The sequence below is a fragment of the Gavialis gangeticus genome, unplaced genomic scaffold (genome assembly GCF_001723915.1).
Source record: "Gavialis gangeticus isolate Ggan-Ray unplaced genomic scaffold, GavGan_comp1, whole genome shotgun sequence".
Lineage (NCBI taxonomy): Eukaryota > Metazoa > Chordata > Crocodylia > Gavialidae > Gavialis > Gavialis gangeticus.
Window position 1 is genome coordinate 41,666,756 of NW_017729008.1, and position 23,392 is coordinate 41,690,147.

General features: G+C 48.5%; 1 protein-coding gene and 1 non-coding gene across 2 annotated transcripts in view; one reads left to right on the plus strand and one right to left on the minus strand.

Moving 5' to 3' along the window:
* Positions 1 to 23,392, plus strand: part of LOC109292083 (collagen alpha-1(VII) chain-like) — a 262,997-nt gene that overhangs the window by 196,797 nt on the left and 42,808 nt on the right. Inside the window, 9 exon segments of the mRNA XM_019509339.1 lie at positions 3,935 to 3,991; positions 5,280 to 5,351; positions 7,280 to 7,351; positions 8,164 to 8,199; positions 15,748 to 15,828; positions 17,971 to 18,024; positions 19,186 to 19,239; positions 21,675 to 21,737; positions 22,984 to 23,046. Coding sequence (XP_019364884.1) covers positions 3,935 to 3,991; positions 5,280 to 5,351; positions 7,280 to 7,351; positions 8,164 to 8,199; positions 15,748 to 15,828; positions 17,971 to 18,024; positions 19,186 to 19,239; positions 21,675 to 21,737; positions 22,984 to 23,046 — 552 coding nt within the window.
* On the minus strand, positions 10,630 to 10,701 carry TRNAP-UGG. Its single transcript has one exon. It is a non-coding gene; the product is annotated as a tRNA-Pro (tRNA).

Genomic DNA, 23,392 nt, shown 5'->3' on the forward strand with positions numbered 1-23,392 from the left:
CATAGAAGCATAATGTTGGCTGCCGTGATCCCCCTGCTTTACCTGTGGCAGGTTCAGGTGTTGTGTCTTGTGTTGTGTCAGGGTTGATGGTAGTTTCATGAAGGGTTCAGATTATGGATTGGTATAGGATGGTTTGGATAGGGATGATCCTGCCTCGCCAGGGGGGTTGGATTAGATGGCCTCTGGAGGTCACTTCCAGCTCTACATCTTTATGACACTATGGCTGCCAATTAGCAACTGGTTAACTGTGTTCATAATGTCAGCAGGTGCACCAAACAGAGCCCTAAAGAGGGGGGAAATGTTTCCAGGCATCTGGGATCTCTGCCATTTTTGCACCAAGGTGTAGAAAAGGTTTTATAAGGGGATAAACACAGCTAAGGGATAAGGACAGCTTATTGCATCACATTTTCTGTACGTGGATCCTAACGTGTGGTGCCTTTCATCACAGAAGACCTGGGTTCAAATCCTGCCATGGTTCCCAGCTGACCACCGTGACATTCCTGGCCCCAAATTTGCTCGTAATAGAAATGTTGCATAAGAGCATTTGGCCTTGGAGAGCTTAATATTTGTAGATCGTGAATGGGTGGAGCTGGATTTTCTTCTAGCTCTGTTGCAGGCTGGAGCCACTGCAGCGAGACCCTTGGCATGATAATTCAGAAGTAATTCTGCACCCAATACAAAAATGCAGCCATCTCTGGGATGCAACATGGATGGTGTGTATTGATGCCCATCGATGCTTTTTTGGGGAGTTTAGGCTGGGAAGTGAAAATGTATCTGAGTTCAGAAGCGTGCCACTCATCCCAAAATGTATTCAAATGTGAAAAGCCACGAGTGCGAGGATACTTAAACTGGCTGCAGGAAGAATTACCCCAATGCCTGGCTCCGGAAAGTAGTGAACTTCTACCCAGCGTCCTGTTAACTTCCCTCCTGGCTGAAATGGCTTCGTGGAAAATGATGTTTAGAAAACCTACATGGCAATTCTCCCTTTGAGTCACACTGTACCAAATGATTACGGCCAATTTGTGTCTGAAGGCACTGCTTTCAAAGGGGCTGCGCTCTAGTGATAAATCAATTCTTAATCGTTAGGGAGCTTGAAAATACTTTCCCACCTAAAGGAATGGCTAATGCCCTCTCCTTAATAAAATATAAGCTGGAGAGTGAGATAAAACAGGATGGGAGAGATAATTGGTTTGCGTTGGCTCCATCTTATTGCAGCCTCACCTTTTGCCTAGCTCCTGCTTCCTCCATCCAGAAGTAACGGTGTGAAACTATGGGCTGTGCTCTGCAGCAGACCAAACTATAGGATCTCTTGGTATCCTTGGGTCTTCCCATCTGTGAAGCCATCTGCTTCAGAGTGCATCACACGCCAGGATGTGGAAGAGCATCTTGAACTGGAAGGCTGTGTTACTTACCGTATATTCTCACATACCACGCAACCCGCCCTCCCTACCCAAACCAGACATACACCTTGTTTTGGGAAGGCAGAATCTAGAGAAAAGGATTTTTCCACAGTCTGAGCTGGCTTTTTCATGGGGAGGCTGCATTGCAAGATGACTGCCATCTTCTTTTTCAGCTGCCAGAAACTGTAAACACTGGGCGCGGCCCCTCCTGCCCTCTTGCTGAGAGAGAAGCTGGCAACCATTTTGCAATGTAGCATTCCTAAGCTTCAATTCTGGCAAAGAAAAACAGCTTCTCCACTTAATGCATGCACCCCAGTTTTGGAGGGCTGAACTCTTGGGGAAAAGGTGTGCATGGTATGCAAGGAAATACGGTATTTGTATTGCAGGAGCACTCGGGGCCATATCTACATTGCAGACTTGCTGTGATGCCCTCAGACACACTGCAGCTCCTCCTGACCTAGAAGCAGTGGAGACACCCCAGCTCGGTGTTTCGGGTGGGCTAACCAGCCCTGCTGAGCGATAGTGCGGATTAGCTCGCTCCCGTGCAAATCACCCTGTGGGGCAGCAACACAGCTCCTACTTCAACAAGCTGCCTGCACAGATCTGTGCAGTGTGTTGGAGGGTGCACATACCTGGCAGCGTAAGTTTGCAGCATCGATATGGCCAGGCCATGCTGTACGAACACCTGGGAAAGGGAGTCCTTGCCACAAAAGCTCGACAGTCTCTAGAAAGGGCTAGCAAAGAGGATGGAGTTGCTGCAAGGGTTTATTTCCCTCCTAGGAAAGGCGTGTTGAAATACCGAAGGATAACGCTAAAGCAGTGATTTGCAGCCAGGATGTCAAGAGCCATTGAGAACCACTCCAGCAAAGCATTAGCTACGCTCCACGGTGCTGCAGCCGAGACTGAATCAAGATATGTCTCACCAGCCCAAACCTGAAAAGTGTGGAAATAAGAAGTTAAGGAGATAGGCTTGTGCCTTCTTTCCCAATTTCACATTGCCTACAACAGTGTTAGAAACCCACTCTGACACTCCCAACTGGATAGCAAAATCAGTTCATCCTCATCTTCTCCTATACAGGGACTTGGCAGTGACCTCATGTAGCTTTATCCCACCAGACTGACATACTTCCCTGCCTCAAGCTGTGCATTTTGGCAGTTCTTCTGCTTTAATGTGTCTTGTCAGCCATCTTCGGACCCACAGATAAAGCAATTATGGAAGTCAATCATTCTTGGCTGCAAGGGACTGCTGATAACTATACACGCAGAAATCCCTATGGAGATATTGAGCCTCATCCCTTAATATACCTTGATAACCAACTGCTCTTTCTTTGGTCCGTAACTACTTCTAACAACTTTTCTTTTTGCTCCAGGGGTTTATTGCCCTCTTCCCCCTTTTTTGAAGTGACTATTTTCTTGTCCATAATGGGATTTCAACAAAAATTATCTTTGGTATTTAGCTAAGGCTGTCTCCGCTTCTCTCCCAGATTGGTGGAAGGGCATTTTCTGCTTGAAAGCTTGGCTAACATCTCTCCCAACCCTACAGTTGGCCCAGTTAAAGACATTACAAGACAAATCTTGGTTCGCTTAATAACCAAGTTCAGCCATGCTGCGTAAGGATGTTTCTGTGCCTGAGCATAGCTGAAGGTTGCTCATTAAACTTTCAAGCCGGTGTTCATGGAAGACATTTTGCACTTAAAATCCTAGAATCACAAAATTAGGGCTAGAAGGGACTTCAGGAGGTCACATCTAGTCCAACACCCTGCTCCAAGCAGGACCAGCCCCAAATACATCATCCCAGCCAAGGCTTTGTCTGCCTGGGTCTTCCAAACCTCCAAGGATGGAGATGCCACAACCTCTCTGGGGAGCCTGCTCCAGCGTTTTACTTCCCTTCTCATGACAGTTTTTCCTAATATCTAACTTAGCTCTTGCTTGAAACATACTGATGCCTTTGTAGGTTAACTCAGCATTGGGTTACAGATCACGCTCCTCTAAACCCCTCAGGCACCATCTTCCTTGCTCCCCTCCCCTCCCCTCCAAGGAGGACATGTGGTCTCATGCTTTAAGATGGAAACAGTTGTCCAGGACCTCCAAAATGCGAATCCAAGCTCAAGCACCAATTTAGCATAGCCAAGTCATTTCACTTCTCTAGGCCGAGGCTACTCCATCTGTAAAATGGGATTCCCCCCATGAGACTTGACTAATTGCTGTACGGCGGTTTGCAGGGAAATGCAGGATACTATTTTCTTCTTCTAGTTCGAATGCGAGCAGCCAGGCACCGACAATCGTGGACACCTAAATTTCCTTCCTCCCACAGATCAGGAGCTGAACCTAGGTCTCCTGGTTTGCCACGTGCTGCTCTATCCCAGCTGCCTGGTGGGGTGGTTATTTTTATACCTTTTTACTAGGTAAATCGTCCAGGGTGACATCTGCTAAACCAATAACACCAAATGCCTCGCTGCCCAACAGGGTTTGCAGTAACTGCAGTTGTGCATTATTACTTAAGTCTCTATTGTTATGTCTTGTCTGTTGTGTAGGGTGACCCCATTACTATTTTTGGACCACAAGGCTACAAAGGCAACAAAGGAGACGCGGTAAGTCTGGAGCAGCATGTCTCCTCCATTGCTCTATTAGCCTTCACCACTTGTAGCAATGCTCGCCATTATCTTGCATATTCCACCTCCTCGGCCTCATTTGTGTCCAGCGGCAGCTACGATGAAACGCATACGAGTCAGAAACCTGCTCAAGCTGGGAAATTTCTATGGGCTCGACATGACTTTCTGGCGGGGGGAGCTCCCCCTATGAAACAGAAACCTGTCGAATTTGGACTTTTTCCCTGGTCCTGTGTGATTTGGTCTTAGGCAGGTTTCACTAGACAATGTGGCTTTGAGGTGGGAATCGTAGCAGCGGTAAACTGAACAGGGATAGTTAATATGTCAGAGGGGTGAGTGGATAATATAATATAATAATAAAATATAATAAAATATAATAATAAAAAAAAATGCTGAACCAGGGACTGATGGTGGCATATGGAGTCCTTCACTCTTAGGTGCCCGGTTGCACCCGGTCCTGGGCTGATTACATATAGGACACGTCTACATATCACCGTACAGCGACGATGCTACTGCACCGTCCTCTAAACCCTTGAGGGGCCATCTTTTTCTTGCTCCTTTCCCTCCAATGAAGGACATGTAGTCTCATGCTTTAAGATGGAAACAGTTGTCTGGAAAGCTAATCCAAGCTCAAACCGATTTCCCATAGCTGAGGCACTTGACTTCTCTAGGCCTTGGGTAGTCCATCTGTAAACTGGGAATCCCCCTGTGAGACAAAGAGTGGGCAAGCTAATTCCTAGATGGGCTGTGCTGGAAAAAACTTCAAGTAGGGATCTTCTAGCAATGGCCACCACCACTTGTCCTTCCTTCTGTGCTTTGCTCTCATGAGCACTAGGCAGGGAGGTAGGGGCAGAAGGGTCATGGCCAAACTTCCTTTGCTCCCACATTGCTTAGGTTGGGTGAGTACTGAAGGAGGAATGGGCTATGGGGAGATCTGCCTTGAGATGTGATACTCAGGTGGACTTTCATGGTCAAGCTAGACCACTGCTGGGAGGCATTTTAGGGAGTTTTTAATACAGCGGGTTGCGGGATTAGGGTTAGAGGGTGGGCCTGAGGTTGGACCTAAGTAAGCAACATGGGGAGGGTGGTGTCAGTCCTGTTCCTAGAGGGAGAATAAATTGAGCATTGGTAGGTGATGAGGTGGGGGGACTTCTAGAAGTATTGCTCCACTGGAGTGAATTTCAGACAGGCACGTCTGGATTCGGTGTCCTTCCAAGGGTGGTTTGTCCTTCCAAGGTGTTGTCCACAAAAGTTTTGTCTGACCCCTTAGGGCGAAAGAGGCCCACCAGGCTTTGATGGAGACAAAGGCGAGAAAGGGGAGGACGGGCCTGCAGGAGAAAAGGTAGGAGCTTCCTAATTCCTTATGGGTCCTTGGAAGATGCAGAAGCTGCATGTCCTGTTTGGGGTGAATCAGCCTTGTAGGTACATGGCTGTCCTCTACAGGATGCCATGCATAGGAGCCGCCCAAATGCAGCCTAGCGCTGGTGTGCCGGGTCTCACTGCCTGGCAGAGTTTGAGAGTTTGTAAATGAAGATGATGCCAGGTGTCCAGGTTGTAAATGAAGATGATGCCCTTAGTTCCCTGGGTTGCTTGCATGTGGCAAGCTGACAACTGAGAGTCTCTGCGTCCGTCATGGGAACATAGCACACGGTACTGGAAGGGATCTCCTTGGTTATCGAATCCAAGCCCCTGTTATGGCAGGAGGCACTTCATATAGTCCCATTCATGCATCTCGAGCTCCTTCTTAACGTCTGTGTCATTAGAGCAGATCTGTAGTCACTTGACTTTCATTCATGGCTGCTTGGACATTCGTGGAAGCAACAGAAGAATAAAATGCATGATAGTTGATCTAGAGAAGCATGGGCCACTGCCACATGAAACAATGGAGGATCTCTGTCAGCTCTCACAGAACGGGGTCTTTGACACAACCAAGCTTTCTTGTTCTGTTAGGAAGCAGTAACGCCCCTACGCTTGACTTGATCAATAATTTCATCTCAAGCTGGTTCTTCCTCCAAGCATGGCTAAACATAAGCAAGAGGCAAGGATTTCTGAGGGTGATCTCTTTTACTGGACCGGCTGTGTGGTTTGGATAGAGTCCGACAACTTTTTGAATGCACGGCATCCTTCCTAGGTCACCTTGCCTCTTGCATCATTTCTGGAGCATCACAGCCACAGCGTCGCTTTTGCACTGTTGACACCTAAGCTGCGTTCTGCTTTGCGTGGAGAGCACAGACCCCCCAGCATGTTTAGTGAAGGTTGAGTTTGCTTTTCTGTTCTTGCCCAAAACTTCTCCCCACCCCCAAGCGTCATGCAGCGAGTGGTGCATTGGTTTGTGTCCCCGCACCTGTAACCCCACTCTGCCTTTTTCTGTGTCCCCTTCTGACGTGCCAGGTTTCAAGCTGTCACCCTGTCAGGGTCACATCGTGCAATTTTCCCACTCTCAGACTGAGCCCTGGGCACTAAGCACAATTACTTTAGCAGGTCTAAATTAGATTCCGGACCTGCACTTCTCTTCCCTCCAGAAGGAGAATAATCCCCCGTGTGCAGTGACCCCACCATTGTGTATGGCACAATATCACTTACCTAAAATCCAGGCATTTCGGAGACGAAGCTCTTAACCAGTAACCAAGCTGTACACATATCTATCTCCCCAAAAGTGCATTGGGAAGAAATCTCAGGATATCCTGCAGGATCTGTTTCTGGGCTCCGATCAGTCTCTTCCCTACACCCCCCACAAACATCTCAGTAACAACTTCTCCTTTCCTCGTCCCTCCCCTTTCTGTGACAATTTCATGTCACGTTGATTTCTAAGCTCTCAGCCTTGGCAAGACATATGGGTAACTTTGGGTTAGAGCCTGGAAGCATCATTACCACTAATAACGCCGTCATTGCTTAGCAATTGTCCCTGTGGTGCTTCATGGGAAACGGGTTATCTGGAGCCAGGGTGTTGCCTTCCTGCTTGTTTTCCAACCGTGTCTTGCTAAACCAGACTGATACGTTGAGACGGGAAAGTCCAATGCCCCCATAGCATTATGCAGGGCGGAGTGGCAGGGATTGGGATGAGAGGCGAGGAGGTGCGCGAGCAGACCCTCTTTATCAACCTTGATCCAAGGAATGAACACCCCCAGGACAGCCACAGGCACTGGATAGGCAGCCACACAAGAAAGCAGGGGAGGATGGGGAAATAGGATTTTTAAGTGGAGGGAGCAGCTTCTAGATCCACGATGCTAAAATCCCTTTGCTCCGCATGTCTTGTTTTATTACCGCCAGGGCGTTAAAGGCGAAGCCGGTTCCAAAGGAGCAATTGGGCTGTTCGGTCCCCGAGGGCCCGTGGGACAGAAGGTCAGTGCTGTGGGCCAGAGAGACACTAGAAAACCAATGTGGAGGAAGCATGGTTAAGTGGCCGGCATCTGGGAGCTGGAGTTAGACCCTCATAATGGTGCTTCAGGGTCACCCAAGCTCCTTTGGTCCTGTGACCCTGCACCACTCCGGTGCTATAAATGCAAAAGTGATGTCTCTGTACCCTGCACCCTCCAGGAAGATAACCCCTCGCCACAGTGGTCTTCCTCTTGGTCAAGACAGTGGAGTAGCTCTGTCAGCCCCTGACCTACCCACTTGTATCCCTTGGGGTATCTCCTTGGATAATTAGGCATACGAGCCTCCAGGGTTTCTCCAGCTGCCCAGTGGGGAGAGTGACGTGGAAGTCCCTCTGCAGTGTGCTGTGAGCACGCGGATGTTCACGAGGAGCTTTGCGGCATGCATGGCTATAAGGAGGGTAACTAAGAAAGAGGCTGGAAAAAGCCTCCAGCCAGGCCCACTGCATTTCAGATGACACTTAAAATCGAAGACCTGACCATCTGTTGTCCCCAAGCCACAGCTAGGTGCTCCAGCTGACTTGCATTTTCTTCAGAAAGAGGCTTTTCTTCGCTTCCCGTCCTAAACTGCTGTGCCAAGTGGCATTGCACAGCTGTTCAACATCTGTCATGTCCTGCCCCAGAGGCAGCTGCACTCTTTGGTACCTTGGGATCCTCCAGGAGCTGAAGTAGTGGGAGAGAGTCTTGCTATGACCGAATGGGGGCTTGCTCGCAGAGCAGAGGCTGCAGGTTGAACGTAGCTGTTTCTCATGTTTCATGCACCGCTGCTTTTCCTTGCAGGGAGAACCTGGAGAGCCTGGCCTGCTGGGATTTGCTGTGAGTTGGAGCATGTGGTGACCCCATTTCATGTTAGTGGTATGAGAGTATCACAGAGATGATGTGTGACCCACCCTCAGAACTGGCATGCCACCTGTGCACTCAACAGGCCCTTGACACTTAAGAGGGTGGGATACGTCTGAACATTGCCTGGTGTCTAGAGCCAGGATGGCTGGGAGAAGAGTGCATGTAGGACCACTGGGGCTTTCCTTCCAGGTTTGGGTATCCAGGAGCAACACCACACAAGGGCTCAGCCTGTTCTTCTCCCGTGCTGGACAGGCTTGGGTGGTGGTAGGGCCATGGGCTCCTCTCTGACTCACTTGCTGCTCAAGTTGTTGCGAGCAGGGAGGTGCCGACAGAAAGGAAATAAATTGGGTGAAACAGTTCTGAGGCTGCCTGTACAGATGAGTGGCATCAGCAATACTCTTTAACCAGGGCATTGCGTTTTTGCATCAAAGGATCCCTTAAATATGGATTTTTTTTCACCTTATCTTTTGGGGGTACATTGCATGGCTCAAACAGAAACTGAAATCCAGTGAAAGCTGGATAATTAGTCACTGGGATAACTCACCACAATTGTCTTAGAAGCTGGTGCGCTGAATCCCGTTGACTTGTGCACAGAGCCCTTCGGCTCATTCACCACCTGTGGCAGCATAATTAGCTATTTCCAAATGTGGATGCATCCTAAATCACAATGAAATTTGCACCTGATAATTAGTCGACTTAAAAGGTAGTGAGTCTGGCTTCAAAATAGCATCAAAGCAGCTAGCTGATGCTCAGAAGTTGTTGGATACGCCTTAGCTTTTCTTGGCTCCTCTCTTGTCATTGTTATACAGTGAGCACACTGTATGCAGAGGAGAGGGATGTTTTTGGCTGAGAAAACAGTGCAAACTAGACTTGGGAGAGGTTGTTCCAGGCATGAAGATAAAGGTGGGATGGGATGAACATGATGCTCTGGCTGACAAGGCGAGAGGCCTCTATGTCAAGCCTGGATAGGGATGCCCCTTCCCATGCAGTGTTTGCATCCCAATCCAGGAGGCAGCGAATAGATTAGCTACAATTTTAAGCTGCCGAATGTCTGAGAAGTGCACCGGCTGTTTAATTTGTGCTCTTACTGCTGTCCCATAGATTCATAGATTTCATAGACATCCGGGCTGGAAGGGACCTCGCAAGATCATCGGGTCCAGCCCCTTGCCCAAGGGGCAGGAAGGCAGCTGGGGTCAGATCACCCCAGCAAGATAAGCATCCAAGCATGTCTTAAAGGTACCCAGAGTAGCTGCTTGCACCACTTCTGGGGGGGAGTCTGTTCCAGACTGAAGACTCAGACAGTAAAGAAGTTTTTCCTTATGCCCATTCTAAAGCAGTCTTGGAGGAGTTTGTGACTGTTGGACTTTGTCATCCCCTAGGGAGCCCTGGTGAACAGATGTTCCCCCAGATCCTGATGCACACCCCTGATGTACTTATAGGCTGCCACCAAGTCCCCCCTGAGCCTGCACTTCTCCAGGCTGATGAGTCCCATATCCCTCAGCCTCTCTTCATAAGGCCTGTTCTCCTGCCCTCTGATCATGCACGTAGCTCTCCTCTGGACTTTTTCAAGCTTCTCCACGTCCTTCCTGAATTGTGGGGCCCAGAACTGGATGCAGGACTCCAGCTGCAGCCTCGAGTACAGTGGGAGGATGACTGCTTGGGTGTTGCTTGAGATACATCGGTAGAGGCAAGCCAAAGTTTTATTTGCTTTGCCGGCTGCAACATCACATTAGTGGCTCATTCATCTTATGGTCAGTCACGACCCCCAAGTCTCTTTCAGTCGTGGTGCTAGTGAGTGTAGCACTGCCGAGCCTTGAAGTACGATGTGGGTTTTTTCTCCCAAGCTGGAGCACCTTGCATTTCTCCATATTGAACGTCATCAGGTTTTGATGCGGCCACCTTGCAAGCCTGTCTAGGTTAGCCTGAATTGCCAGTCTATGCTTTAGAGCGACCACCTGGCCCCATTATTTGGTGTTGTCTGCGAACTTAGCCAGTCCACTTCTGACACCTGAATTCAGATCATTTATGAATATATTCATAAATATTCATATTCATATTCATGAATTCATATTCATACTGAGCCCTGGGGGATGCCACTGGTCACCACGTGCCATGTAGACTCGGTGCCATCCACTATCACTGTCTGGGTCCGACCAGCCGTCGGACCATAAAGCTGTTGAGGCCGCAGTTCCCTGATATTACCATGAGGACATCATGGGAGACCAAATCAAAGGCTGTTTTGAAATCTAAATATGTGACATCAACCTCTTCTCCTTTGTCCAGGTGATGTCTCACCTGGTCATAGATAGAAGAAGAAAAGCACCCAGGACAACAGGCCAGTGGGAACCAGCCCTGAGCATTGCATAGGTCCCCAGCACACCTTTTGCCTCTGCCAGTCGTAAAGGGCTCATCTGGGATTTGAACCCAGGACCGCTCACACCCAAAGCGAGAATCATACCCCTAGACCAATGAGCCATTTGAAAAAGGCAGCAGAAGCAGACCACATGCCAGGCCCCGTCCCAGAAAACCTGTTCTTCTTACGTATGTTGGGAGAAACATTGGTTCCTTGTTGAATATTTCACGCTTCCTCACCACGACTGAATGAAAGATGGACGTGCTGCTGTAGTGGAAGTCATGACCTGGTAGCGAAAGGGGCTCTTCCCAAACTTGGCAGTTTCTAAGCTTTGCAGGGCGTTCTCGGTGCAGTGAGCACTCCTTGCCTGTTCAAACAGCCCTTTGCATCACATCCAGCCTGCAGGATTCATGACTAACCCTCCGCATTATCAGTCTATTGTGCTCCCTCTTTTCTTTACAGAGACATGAAACTTGTTCTAGGAATATTTTAATGACAGTGTCCACTGAGCTTTATACTTAACGGCAGCTATTTCCAGCATTCGGTTGGTAATTGCTTTTAAATGGCTCTCTTAGTAGCTTTTATTTCCCTGCCTTTGTTTGCCTGAAGAGGCTCGAAGTGAAAATTCACAGAAGGAACTTAAGCTGAGTCTACCCAATCATGTTTTGCTGGCGTGGAGAGCTCAGCTGGGGGTGGGTCTGAAAAGATTGCACCCCCACCCCAGCTGGGGGGAGGTGAGGAAGCCCCACATCTGGACAGAGCTATGCCCATAGAAGAGGGCTCCATCAGCCAAGTGTCTGTTGACCCGAGAGGTTTCACAGATTCATAGACTCACAGATGCTTGGGCAGGAAGGGACCTCAACAGATCATCAAGTCTGACCCCCTGCCTGGATAGGAAAGAGCGGTGGGGTCAGGTGACCCCAGCCAGATGCCTGTCCAGCCTTCTCTTAAAGACCCCCAAGGTAGGGGAGAGCACTACCTCCCTTGGCAGCCCAGTCCAAGTTTTGGCCACCCTTACAATGAAGAAGTTTTTTCTGATATCCAGCCTAAATCTGCTCTCTGTCAGTGTGACCATTGCTCCTTGTTACCCCAAGAGGCGCCTTGGTGAGCAGAGCATCTCCAATCCCTTGCTGCGTCCCCCAGATGAATTTGTAGGAGGCCACAAGATCACCTCTCGGACTTCCCTTGTGGAGGGTGAAAAGATCCAGGTCCCTCAGTCTCTCCTCATAGGGCTTGTCCTGTAAGCCCCTGACCATATGAGTGGCCTCCTCTGGACCATCTGGAGTCTATCCACATCCTTCTTGAAGTACGGTGCCCAAAACCAGACGCAGTACTCCAACTGCGGTCTGACCAACGCCACATAGAGGGGAAGTATCACCCCCTGGGATCTATTTGTCATGCATCTGCTGGTGCATGATAAAGTGCAGTTAGCTTTGCTGATGATTTCGTCACACTGACGACTCCTGTTCATCTTGGAGTCCACTAGGACTCCAAGATCCCTTTCTGCTCCTGTGTGGCTGAGAGGGTCACTTCCCAGCCAGTGGGTGTACTGGATATTTTTACACCCCAGGTGCAGCACTCTGCACTTGTCCTGCTGTACTGCATCCTATTGTGTTCTGCCCACTTTTCTAACCTGTCCAGGTCTGCCTGCAATTGTTCCCTACCCTCTGGAGTGTGCACTTCACCCCACAATTTGGTACTGTCCACAAACTTGGACAGAGTGCACATCACACCCACATCCAAGTCACTGATGAACACATTGAAGAGTACAGGTCAAGGACTGAGCCCTGCGGGAATGCACTGCCCACATCCTTCCAGGTCCATACCGACCTGTCTACTACCACACTCCGGGTGTGACTGCTAAGCCCATTTGCTGCCCACTGGACCCTGTAAATATCTATGTTGCAGCCTCTTAATTTATTTATGAGAATGGCATGAGGTGATGTAGCTCTGGCCAGCAGAAAACCCACCATCCCATGTGACTCTGCTAGGACACTTTGTACAGCTTTGGTGGCAGCAACACTCTCAAGTAGACAAGCACCTAAGCACAAGCCTTGCCCCAGACACACTCCTCTCTAAACCCATTTCCTATCTTCCTTTCTCCCAGCCTCTCTTGGCCCATGGAAGCTTCCTATTTACCCCCAAATGAAAATGGTCTTGGAAAATGCCACTTCAACGATTCTCCCAAATTAGATCATTGAGTGATGAAGTGTTTGGCATTCCTTCTCCTGGGGAAGGCTCTTTTTTGCTCCTCTCTTTATGATTATTATATATGATTACTATTTATTAGTTATACTGCAGAGCACGCAGAAGCCTAACCCATGCACCAGCACCCAATGGTTCAAGGCACTGCTGAGATGTAGGACACAGAGATGGTCCCTGTCCTGAAGAACGAAGTATAAGGCAAGCGACAACCTCTCAGCTTTTGGCAAGATTTAATCACCCAGGGGCATAATAAGCAATTATTTGGGGCTCTGGGCAGCAGTGGCCACCACCACAGAATCACAGAGAAGTCGGGCTGGAAGGGACCTCCAGAGGTCATCTAGTCCAAACCAGGATCATCCCTATGCAAACCATCCCAGACAAATCCTTAGCAAAACTGCACGGCTAACCCAAGACATAACACTGTAAACTGCCACAGGTTAAAAAGAAGAGCCGCGGCAGCCAAGTCCTGCTGGTGTAAAAGGTTTTTAAAATAACGGAATCCCAGGTAGGGGGCTACCCCCCCCCCCACCTACTACAGTAGAAGGCAACTTCCTCCCTCAATATGTACCAGTTTGATCAAGGGGTAAAATTCCTTCCTGATCCCAAATATGATGATTGGTCTGACCCAGAGTGGAGGGGCAAGACTGTCTAGTCAGGAACCTCCAGGTTTAAATTCCCCCTACATCCAATGCCTCTGAGTAAAGCTTAAAAAAATCCCCTGATGCATAGCAGAAAGGAAAGGGGGGAGAAAGGTGGAATTCCCTCCCAGCCCCATGTGGCAACCAGCAAAGCCCAGAAACATGGAAAATGCCCCATAGGAGAACATAGGCATCACTGCACCTAGACCATCCCTGAACAATGCGTATCCAACCTCTTCTTGAATGCCTCCAGGGATGGAGAGGACACAACTTCCCTAGGTGTCTAGTCTGCTGTCTCCCTGCTCTAGCAGTGAAGAAGTTTTTCCTGATATCCAATCTAAACCTACTTTACTACAGTTTGAGCTATTGTTCTACGTCCTGTCTGTTGCAAAAGGGAAAAGGTGTTTTTCCCCCTTCATAGCAGCCCATTCTTATAACCCACCTCCCCCAGCCCAAAATGGGTACTCAAGGCTGGTGCCCACTGCTGGCTTCACCCCCCAGAAAGATTTGTTCCTCTCCCATCACAGATGCCTCCATCCTGTTTTCAGCTTAGCAGACAAATAGAGCCTTTGGGGTTTTTTTATGGGACATGTTACCTCCCCTGCTGCAATGCATTATTGACCACGTCTCTAAATAATCACCAGTCTCTGGGTAAGGAAAGAGGACAGAGAGGAGCCTTATGCCCAGTGATTGACTACAGCAAAGCCGGGGCAGATGTGTATTCAGAACTCCTGCCAATCGAGTTGACCAGATTCATGGCCCCATATAAGACACTCAGGGTTTCTCTCTAGTCATAGAAAATCATAGAAAATTGGGGTCAGAAGGGACCTCAGGTGGTCACATCTAGTCCAATCCCCCACTCAAAGCAGGACCAGCCCCAATGACATTATCTCAACCAAACTACAATCTGAATCAATATCTTTGGCCATCTTCCAATCTCCTGTTGCTCCAAATTCAGCAGTCTGACATGTTTCACTAATGTTTTGCTTCGAGTTAGACATACAAAAAACTAGAACTCTTGGTCCCAAAATGATACCTTTTATTAGACCAACTGGGAAATTGCAAGACAATTGTCCTTTTCTGCCAGCTTTCGGGATCACGGCTACCAACTACACCCTTGATTCAAGTTAGGTCCTTTCCTCTGGTTGCTTTAAGTACATGGGAAGTGATGCAGGCTTGCTGAGACATTTTGAAAAAGCAGCGCATTCATCTGATACTGGGATCCTATCGGATGCTCTTTCTTCAGGGAGAGAGATATGGATATTTTATAGGTGATAGGGTCTCCCTTGGTAAAAATCTGGTAGCTGATATTCCCCCCCCCCCCCGCCACTTTTTAATACACATACATTTCTTTTCAAAGCCTGGCTGCAAATTGATTCAAAGCACCCAGTGCCGCTCACGAGCTCTGTGTACCGCTGAGCTGAGCTGTGCTGTGAGCACTCAATGTGTTCATGAGGTGCTCTGCGGACACATGTGGCTCTAGGAAGAGTAACTATTACTACAAAGAAAGGGGCTGGAAGAAAACATCCCACCAATAGATCTAAAAAAATATTATCTCCATTATACAGGTGGCAAAACTGAGAAGCGAGATGGCTCTTCCAAGGTCTTACAGCAGGCCTGGGGCAGGGTAGGGAATAAAACCCAAGTCTCTCTTGACTCTCTATTCAGGTCCTAAGCAAATTAGAGTGAGAAGTGCAGGACAAGGATTTTTGTGGCTTTCATTGGACCAGCCACATGGCTGGGGTAGATTTAGACAGGCTTTTGAATGCCACCCATTCTTCCCGAACTTTTTTTTTTTCCTAGAAAAATATATTTTGATTTTTTCCAAGGATTTTGGTGAATGAAATCAAGTACCATAAAGGTGCCTGGGAAAGTAGAGTGCATGGGATAGAAGTCACTACCCACTTCCAAGGACATAAGCGGTCAGGAGAGACAGAGACAGTGGGCGTTCATTGGGTAAGGCCATCTGCTCCATGCTGTTCAGGTCCTTCACGGCTGCTTTCCAGCACTCTGGAGCTGGAGGTCTTTAGAGCTGCCATCAAAGAGGTGGGGGGTCCCCTTGGAGTCACTTCCCTGCCTCAGCTTTGGGTTTGGCCCGTGTGAGTGGGAGCAGATGGGGGAACTGTGAGAACATCCCTCCTGGAGGACGCGGGAATAGGGTGTCCTCACACCCAATATTCGCCCAAATGTTCTGCTTCTGGTCTCTGTCTTGGAGGAGGACAGGGCTGTCCCCAGCCTTTCATTTCGCTTTCATTTTTGCTGACTTTCTCAGAAGCCTTCCAGCCTGCAGCAGCTGAGAAATTAATACAACTCCTCTCATGACAGGGCACGGCCGGCCTTGATGGGAAGAACGGGAACAAAGGCGCGAAAGGCGACAGAGGTCTCCAGGGCCAAAAAGGGGAGCCGGTGAGTACAGCACCAGTTGCTAGAGGTCTGTTTTGAAGATTGCAATAGTGCCTTTTCTGACCCGGCTTTCGATTCCTCTGCAAAAAAGAAAAACATAGTCCTTGGCTTTAAGATATTCCCTACTGCTATTAGTAACTCTAGGTGTAGAGAAAATTGCTCTCTGAAATTCTTCAAGAAATACTGTATGTGCTTGCCTACCGCACACCCCTTTTGTCCAAAAAGCAGCCCTGTAAAACTGGGATGAGTGTCTTAAAGGGGGGGGAAGTGGATTCTTCCCCTCTGGAATAGAAGCAGGAGGAGGCGGTGTTGCAGAATAGTTGCCAGCTTCTTTTCCAGCCCCCAAGCAGGAGGTGCAAGTCCAGGGTTAACCTTTCCATAGCCGCTCTCAGTTCGCTGGCTGAGAGAAGCTGGCAGCTATTTTGCAACATGGCCTCTCCGGGGAAAAGCCCGTTCTGGGCCATAACTCTGCAAAAATCCTTTGGTGTGCCTTCTCGAAACAACAGGCATGTCTTTTTGCAGGGGGCGTGTGGTGTGCAAGAAGATACAGGACGTTGAGAATGGGTTCTCGGGTCTGCTGGATGCTGCCATCCACTACCTGAGAATTAGGCCCCAAGTCTCTTCTGCCATTGTTTTAAGTTCTCCTGTAGCAAATTCATCTGGCCTGTACGTTACTTCGTGTGACGCCGTCTTCACTTCCTTTTGGTACCAAGTGCAATAATGCCCAGCGCTGGCAAGACAGGTGTGTGGGAGGGAACTATCCGTTGCTGGCTAATTTCATCTACGGGACAACTTTTGCAGGAAAATGATCTTTTTTTTTTTAAAAGTACAAGGCACGTTGAATTTGAGTTGAGGCTCTTTGAATAGGAGAAGCTGTCTTTCTCCCTAAAGCATATCTGTCAATTTGCTCTTTATCAGTGAAATTTTCTTTTTCTTTTTCTTTCTTTATTAACCCCTCAAATGCCTCCAGGATTTCCGAAGTGGTGCCAGAGAGGGGAAGAAATGAACTCTTTTTTTCATTTTAACCACTCTTGGACACCAGGTGATGTCTTTCATAAAAAACACTGACAAAGTTTTGCTAAAATTGTCCTTGCAACGTCACGCTAGGTCTCTGCAGTGGCAGCACGGTGCATCTGACTGTTTGTGTAATAACTCCTTGAAAGCCCTTTTAGGACACTCAATCACTGAATGAAGATCCCGGCTCTCAGCTGGGCTTTCCACAAGGAACCTCAGCATTGAGAGCAGTAGTCCAGGAGCCGGGGGAGACTCTCTCATACCGATGAGCAGTACTTGCTCTGATCTTGCCAGCCCCTTAGGCATGCAAGGCCATGACCATCCACTGCTCAGTTACATCGTGAGTTTCAGCAGTGATTATGCCAATCCGTGAGACATCAGGAGTCCTATTTTGAGAAGTACCTAAAACAAACAAAGGTCTCAGGTGAATTGCAACACTTTTCCAGCCTCTTCATTACACTCTACATATATCCTGAGCAGCCTTGTAGAAATCGGTAGCACTAGAAAGAGGAGGACAGGTTGCACTAGAAAGAGGAGGCTGAATTACAGTAAGGAAGCTGTTTCCGGGGGGGCCCTTGTGCATGAAGATGCTCATGTAACATTCGTCTCACTGCAGCTGAGAAGTGGCAGCGTTTCTCGAGCTGAGACTTGGGCGAAGTGATTGCTTTGAAAGCTTTTGGGTGGAAAGCACCTTATGAATATAAGAGGGTGCTGCTGGGGTGGATGCACCTTTAGTTTTCCAAATTGCTTGCCATTATTAGGCCAGGTTCTTTGGGTAGATGTGATATCTTTCATTAGACCAATAGAGTAGTTGAGAAAATGTTCTTTGCAAAGCCATGATATCTTTTATTAGACCAACCAAGTAGTTAGGAAAATGTTCTTTGCAAAGATGTGATATCTTTTAGTAGACCAACTGAGTAGTTGGAAAAATGTTCTTGCAAAGAGCATTATCCCAACTACTCAGTTGGTTTAATAAAATATGAGCATTTTTTCCAACAACTCAGTGGATGATATCACATCTACCCATAGAAACTTGCCTACCTATGTCCTTAGACCAACATGGCGACAACCAAAGACCCTGCTGCCATTGCTCTGTATCCATCCTGCCTGACTTGTTTGTTTGTTACGCAGGGGGAGAAAGGGGATCCCGGGATAAGTGGTGACGTTGGACGGAGAGGTCTGAAGGTAAGAAGCAGGCAGGACCACAAGAGGCGATGTGTGGTCGGGCCCTTCTGCAAGGGGGGGTGAATGGTCTAAAGCTGAGTCCTTGAACTTGAATGATGGTCAGAAATGGTACATGGGCCAGACTGCCAGATAGATAGCTGGTAAAGAAGAGATCAAAGAAGCAACCACCTGGCTTCCAGCGTAGACTGCAAGGAAGGCCAGGATCAGTAAAAATTCAAAGCCAGCAGGTCTGCAGTGCTGTAGGAGACAACAGGGTGCATCCAAACATTTGGGATCAGCCCAAGACCACTCTGAGATGGCAGCACAACCTGCCATAGGAGATAAACATATGCGAGACGGTATGACCGAACCTGGCACAGGAGATGCATAGGGAGGATGTCACTGAGTAAAGTTTGTTCATCAGTAAAGGTGCCTGGCACCAAAACCGATTGATCACAAGGAAAAGCCGGTAGGATGGTCCGAAACCTGGTGCAATAGACACAGAAAGGTGTGTAGGAAGGTTGTAATGACAAAGATCATTAATTGGCAAATTGTACATTGCAGTGATGTGGGCTTCATATAAGCACTTCCAGGACGCATCTACACATCGCCCTATGGTGACGTAGTGATGTGCTATATCACCGTATGGCACGTTATGGCGACATAGCGATCCCACAGGTCTACATGTGATCGCTAGCTATGGCACCGTAGTAGCGCGGTCCCCACTTATAGTGCACCACTGTGGTGATGTAGTAGGGACATTTAAGCATGCGCTGCCAGTACGGCGCAGGATGGGCGGTTACTGCACCATGTTTTAGTACTTCCAAAAGGAAGTACGAAAGGAAGTACTAAAACATGGTGCAGTAACAACGTCGCCGTTGGGTGACATGTAAACATACCCCTAATGTATAAAAAGAGTTGAATGGGAACACGCTTTGGATTTGTGTTGAATCCTGCACTAACCCTGCTGGTCTGATCACCTGGCTGGTAGCAGAAATAAAGGCTACATTAATTTTTATCCTCACTGAACAGCTGCTGCATGCTTATGTAAACCATGAAGCAATAGGACCTAGCCAGGTCTCTGTTCAAGTCAGAGCTGGATGATCCACACCACGCAGAGGGGTATTTTATCCTGCATTAGTCCTGATTTCTCTTGACCATCCCCGTGTGCTTTCTCTCCAGGGGCTGCGTGGGCTTCCAGGACGGGTGGGAGCCCCAGGGGCAGATGGAATAAAGGTGAGGATTGTCTTCCTCTTAACTTGTAGAAGAGAATATAGCGAGAGTGGAGGTGCATGACTGACAGACAGCCATGGGAAGGGAAATCTTTCTGTTTAACCCCATGACATGCACATGGGACCTGGAAGATCCCTCCGTAGCATCCTGCCAACGTGCCTCAGAGCTGGAGAAGCTGCCACTATGTCTGGGAGTAGAAGTCACCTCCCATGACCTGCTCTATCGGCATCTCTGCTGAGACTGTCAATGCGTTTTGTGATGCACAACAGCTTGGAGATGTCAGAGCACAAACCTGTGAACTGGGAATCTCATCACTGTCTGGATCGTCATGCTCAGAGAGCAGGAATCAATGACTCGATATTGAGGTGGCAGCTGGTTTCAAGTGCAGTGTCCCAGGGGTTGGTCCTGGGGCCAGTTTTGTTCAGTGTCTTCATCAATGATCTGGAAGATGGGATGGAGCGCACCCTCAGAAAGCCTGCAGATGACACCACGCTGGGGGGTGTAGTAGATACGCTGGAGGGTAGGGCTAGGATTCAAACAGAGCTAGAGAAGTTGGAGGATTTGACCAAAATAAATCTCATGAGGTTCAACAAGGACAAGTGCAAAGTCCCGCACTTAGGATGGAGCAATCCCATGCACTTGTGCAGGCTGAGGGTGACTGGCTGGGCAGCAGCTGTGCAGAAAAGGACCCGGGGTGACAGGGGACAATAAACTGAATATGAGCCAGCCGTGTGCCCTTGTTGCCAAGAAGGCTACCGGCATCCTGGGCTGCACTGGTAGGAGCATTGCCAGCAGATCAAGGGCAGTGATTCTTCCTCTCCATTCTGCACTGGGGAGGCCACATCTGGAGTCCTGTGTCCAGCTGTGGGCCCCCCACTACAGAAAGGATGTGGACACATTGGAAGGAGTCCAGAGGAGGGCAATGAAAATGTTTCGGGGGGCTGGGAGACATGATTTGTGCAGAGAGGCTGAGGGAGCTGGTCTTATTTAGTCTAGAGAAGAGAAGACTGAGAGAGGATTTAATAGTAGCCCTGCAGGGGGGTTGTAAAGAGGATGGAGCTGGACTGTTCTCAGTGGGGGCAAACGACAGAACAAGGAGCAATGGGCTCAAGCTGCAGCAAGTGGATATTAGGAAAAACTTTCTCATGAGAAGGGTGGTGAAGCACTGGAATGGGTTACCCAGGGAGGTGGTGGAGTCTCCCTCGTTGGAGGTTTTTAAGACCCAGCTGGACAAAGCCTTGGCTGGGATGATGTAGTTGGGGCTGGTCCTGTTTTGAGCAAAGGGCTGGAGTAGATGTGACCTCCTGAGGTCCCTTCCCACCCTCGTTTTCTATGATTCTACATGTGTGACGCTGGACGGGACCATTATAATAATTTTGTAGTCTGACTTGGATAATGCAAAAGACCAAAGAGCCTCACTCAATTCTACATTACCCTCGCGCTCCTGTTGACCTGAAGCGTACTGAATGCTTAGCTTCTGTTTTCAACTCTGTCACTGTGTGGTGTTGCTCATGTTGCTTCACCCCTTTTGGGCTTCCATGTCCCCATTTACAAATGAGGGTAATGATCTTTAGTTTCCTCTATAAAATTCATTGTTGTTTAAAGAGCGATATAACAGCTACCTAGGATTTTACCAGCCCAGGGGTGTCATGGCAGGGGGTGAATGCACTGTGTTTCCGATCCAGAAGCACAGGTTTTGAGTCTTACTCTGAAAATTATGCAGCTGATGCAGCTATAAATGGTCCCTGGTCATTCGGGGAGTAAAAGGCAAGCAGAGATGATGCTGGCCATGTCTTTCCTTTGTGTATTGTTGGGTACCATACCTGGAAGATTTTAACCATGCTACACTGATGACCATCTAAGCATGTATGGATCTTCTGTTTAGTGACTTCCCAGCTGACTCAGATGGGTTTTGCATTGCAAAAAATATCTAAAAATCTACTTTTCAATGATAGGTTTTTTTTTCCCTAAGAGTGATTCATGTATTAAAAAACAGGGGTGTCTTCTTCCTTATTTTTGTTGTCAGTCTTGCTGGGACAGACTCTGAATGAAGGGTATGATTGAGCTCATATGACTGGCACAGCTGAGCTCCGTCTTGCTATTTGGGTAATAAACCTCATGGTATCGTAGTATTTAGGGTCGGAAGGGACCTAAACAGATCATCAGGTTCGACCCCCTGCCCCGGGCAGGAACAGGTGCTGGGGTCATATCACCCCAGCCTCGGTGGCCTGGAGCTGGTTCCCAATTCTTCCAGTGTTTTGGGGCAGTCAGGGTCAGATCTAGGAGTCTGGTGGAGATCCACCTTGACTTCAGTTGCCCTTGGTGGTATGATAGTGTTGACCATCTCATCATCTTCCTCATTGATTCGTGACGAATTATCACTCGGTTCTTTTGGTGTCCAAGCTGCTCACGTGCTGTACATTTTATTCCACGTGTAGGGTGAGATTGGAAGCCCTGGAAAGCCAGGAATACCCGGATTAGATGGACCTCAGGGGCCAAAGGTGAGTGGCAAAGACCTTTCTCCAGCTTGCGTGTGAAGTTTTGTAAAACCTTTACAGATGTCTAAAACTCAACTCTACAAAGCTCTCGTCCCCCTCCGTGGTCTTGTCCAGGCCTCAAAATGGGGCTGGTTTAGCTCATCTGCTTCTAAATCAATGGAAGTAAATTGATGTACCTCCAGGCGCTGAGGGTCTGAAAGTGCTTTTAGGATGGCAAAGCATTAATTAGCCTAATTTGGTTTCTTACCAAATGAATGGAGCAAATGTCTGGGCCTGGGCCCAGCAAACATTGGGAGGCCATTTCAGACAGTCATCTACCTGCCGGCTGGCTGTCATTCCTAATGGTCTTTAACCCCTGGGGTGGGAGTTTTTGGCAGGTCTGCCACCCCATTCATTGCTTGGTTGGTTGCTTCTGCACACCTTCTCAGGAGCCAAAACCAAGTGTCATCAGTGAAATTCTTCCCATTGACTGGAAGCTCCGGTGCTGGCCGGCTAGCCCAGGTTACCAATGTTACCTCCTGGGATTTGAGTCGCAGGTAACTTGCCAGGTGTATCAGTAATGCTGCCCTGGTGTGAACAAGCCCTGTGTTACCCCTTCAGATCATAACCCCTTCGGGCTAATCCCACCCCAGGAGGAATCCAGGACTGGCTTTGGCAGGGCATGGGGACAACGCAATCAGTGACCAGCCTGCTGCAGCTCTCCCAGTCCTGAGATGCTCCCCAGCCTCTCCCAAGACCCATTGCTACACCCAGATCACTCTGAGGACACTGTTATTCTTCAGCATGACTTTAAACATGAGGTTGGAAATCCCATGGAGGCTCAAAATCCTATGCATGCTCCCCAGGGACTCTCCTGGGAGCCTCGGCACCCATCCCACAGCTGCAGACTCCACTCTGGGCATCAGCTTTCTCACAGGGATTGAAATGCTCAACGCTGTAGCACCTAAGTCTCCTGGTGCCTTGCACCCTGGCTCGTTTTGCAGCTGGGTCATCCAGTGCAGTGGGAAGTGGTACGTGGAGAGCAATGGCTCTGGAGGTTTGTCTCTAACAGCCTAGCATGCATTGTAATCCCATCAATGCATTGTCTTAGGGAACCGGGATAGCCTCGTTAATGAGAAGTTTGCAACAGTAAGTGGCGTTTTCACTAGGATGGGGCCATTCCTTGCAGTCACCAAGATGTGGCTTGCTTCATTAATTATAAAGAGGGCGAGTTCTTTGTTTATCTGGATTCTCTCTTAACTACCTTTAGGGTAACCAAGGAGGATCGGGCGCCGACGGCCCCGTAGGAATTTCTGGAGAGAAAGGAGAAAAGGTTAGTACTCTCCAAATTGCATTGAGGACAACTTCCCTTAAATGAAGCATCAATCATGTTGAGTTAACGCAATTACATACTGTATAAATCATAAGTACCCTTTGCAAAGGGCAGTAATCTTGGGCATTAGGCTTGTATTGGGGAGACAAAGGGCGTGCTGTCTGTCTGTTCACTCCGGATCATGTGTTTAACCCTTGATGCTTGCCAGGCAAAAAGTTGCACTGGCTTGATCAATACCAGCCCAAAATCTATAGGGCAAAGAGAGCAGAAGTCAGTGTAAAAGTGCTTTATCTTAGCGCTGCTATTCTCAGGTGGGAAGCTATAAGTACGCTGGTATACGGCACCT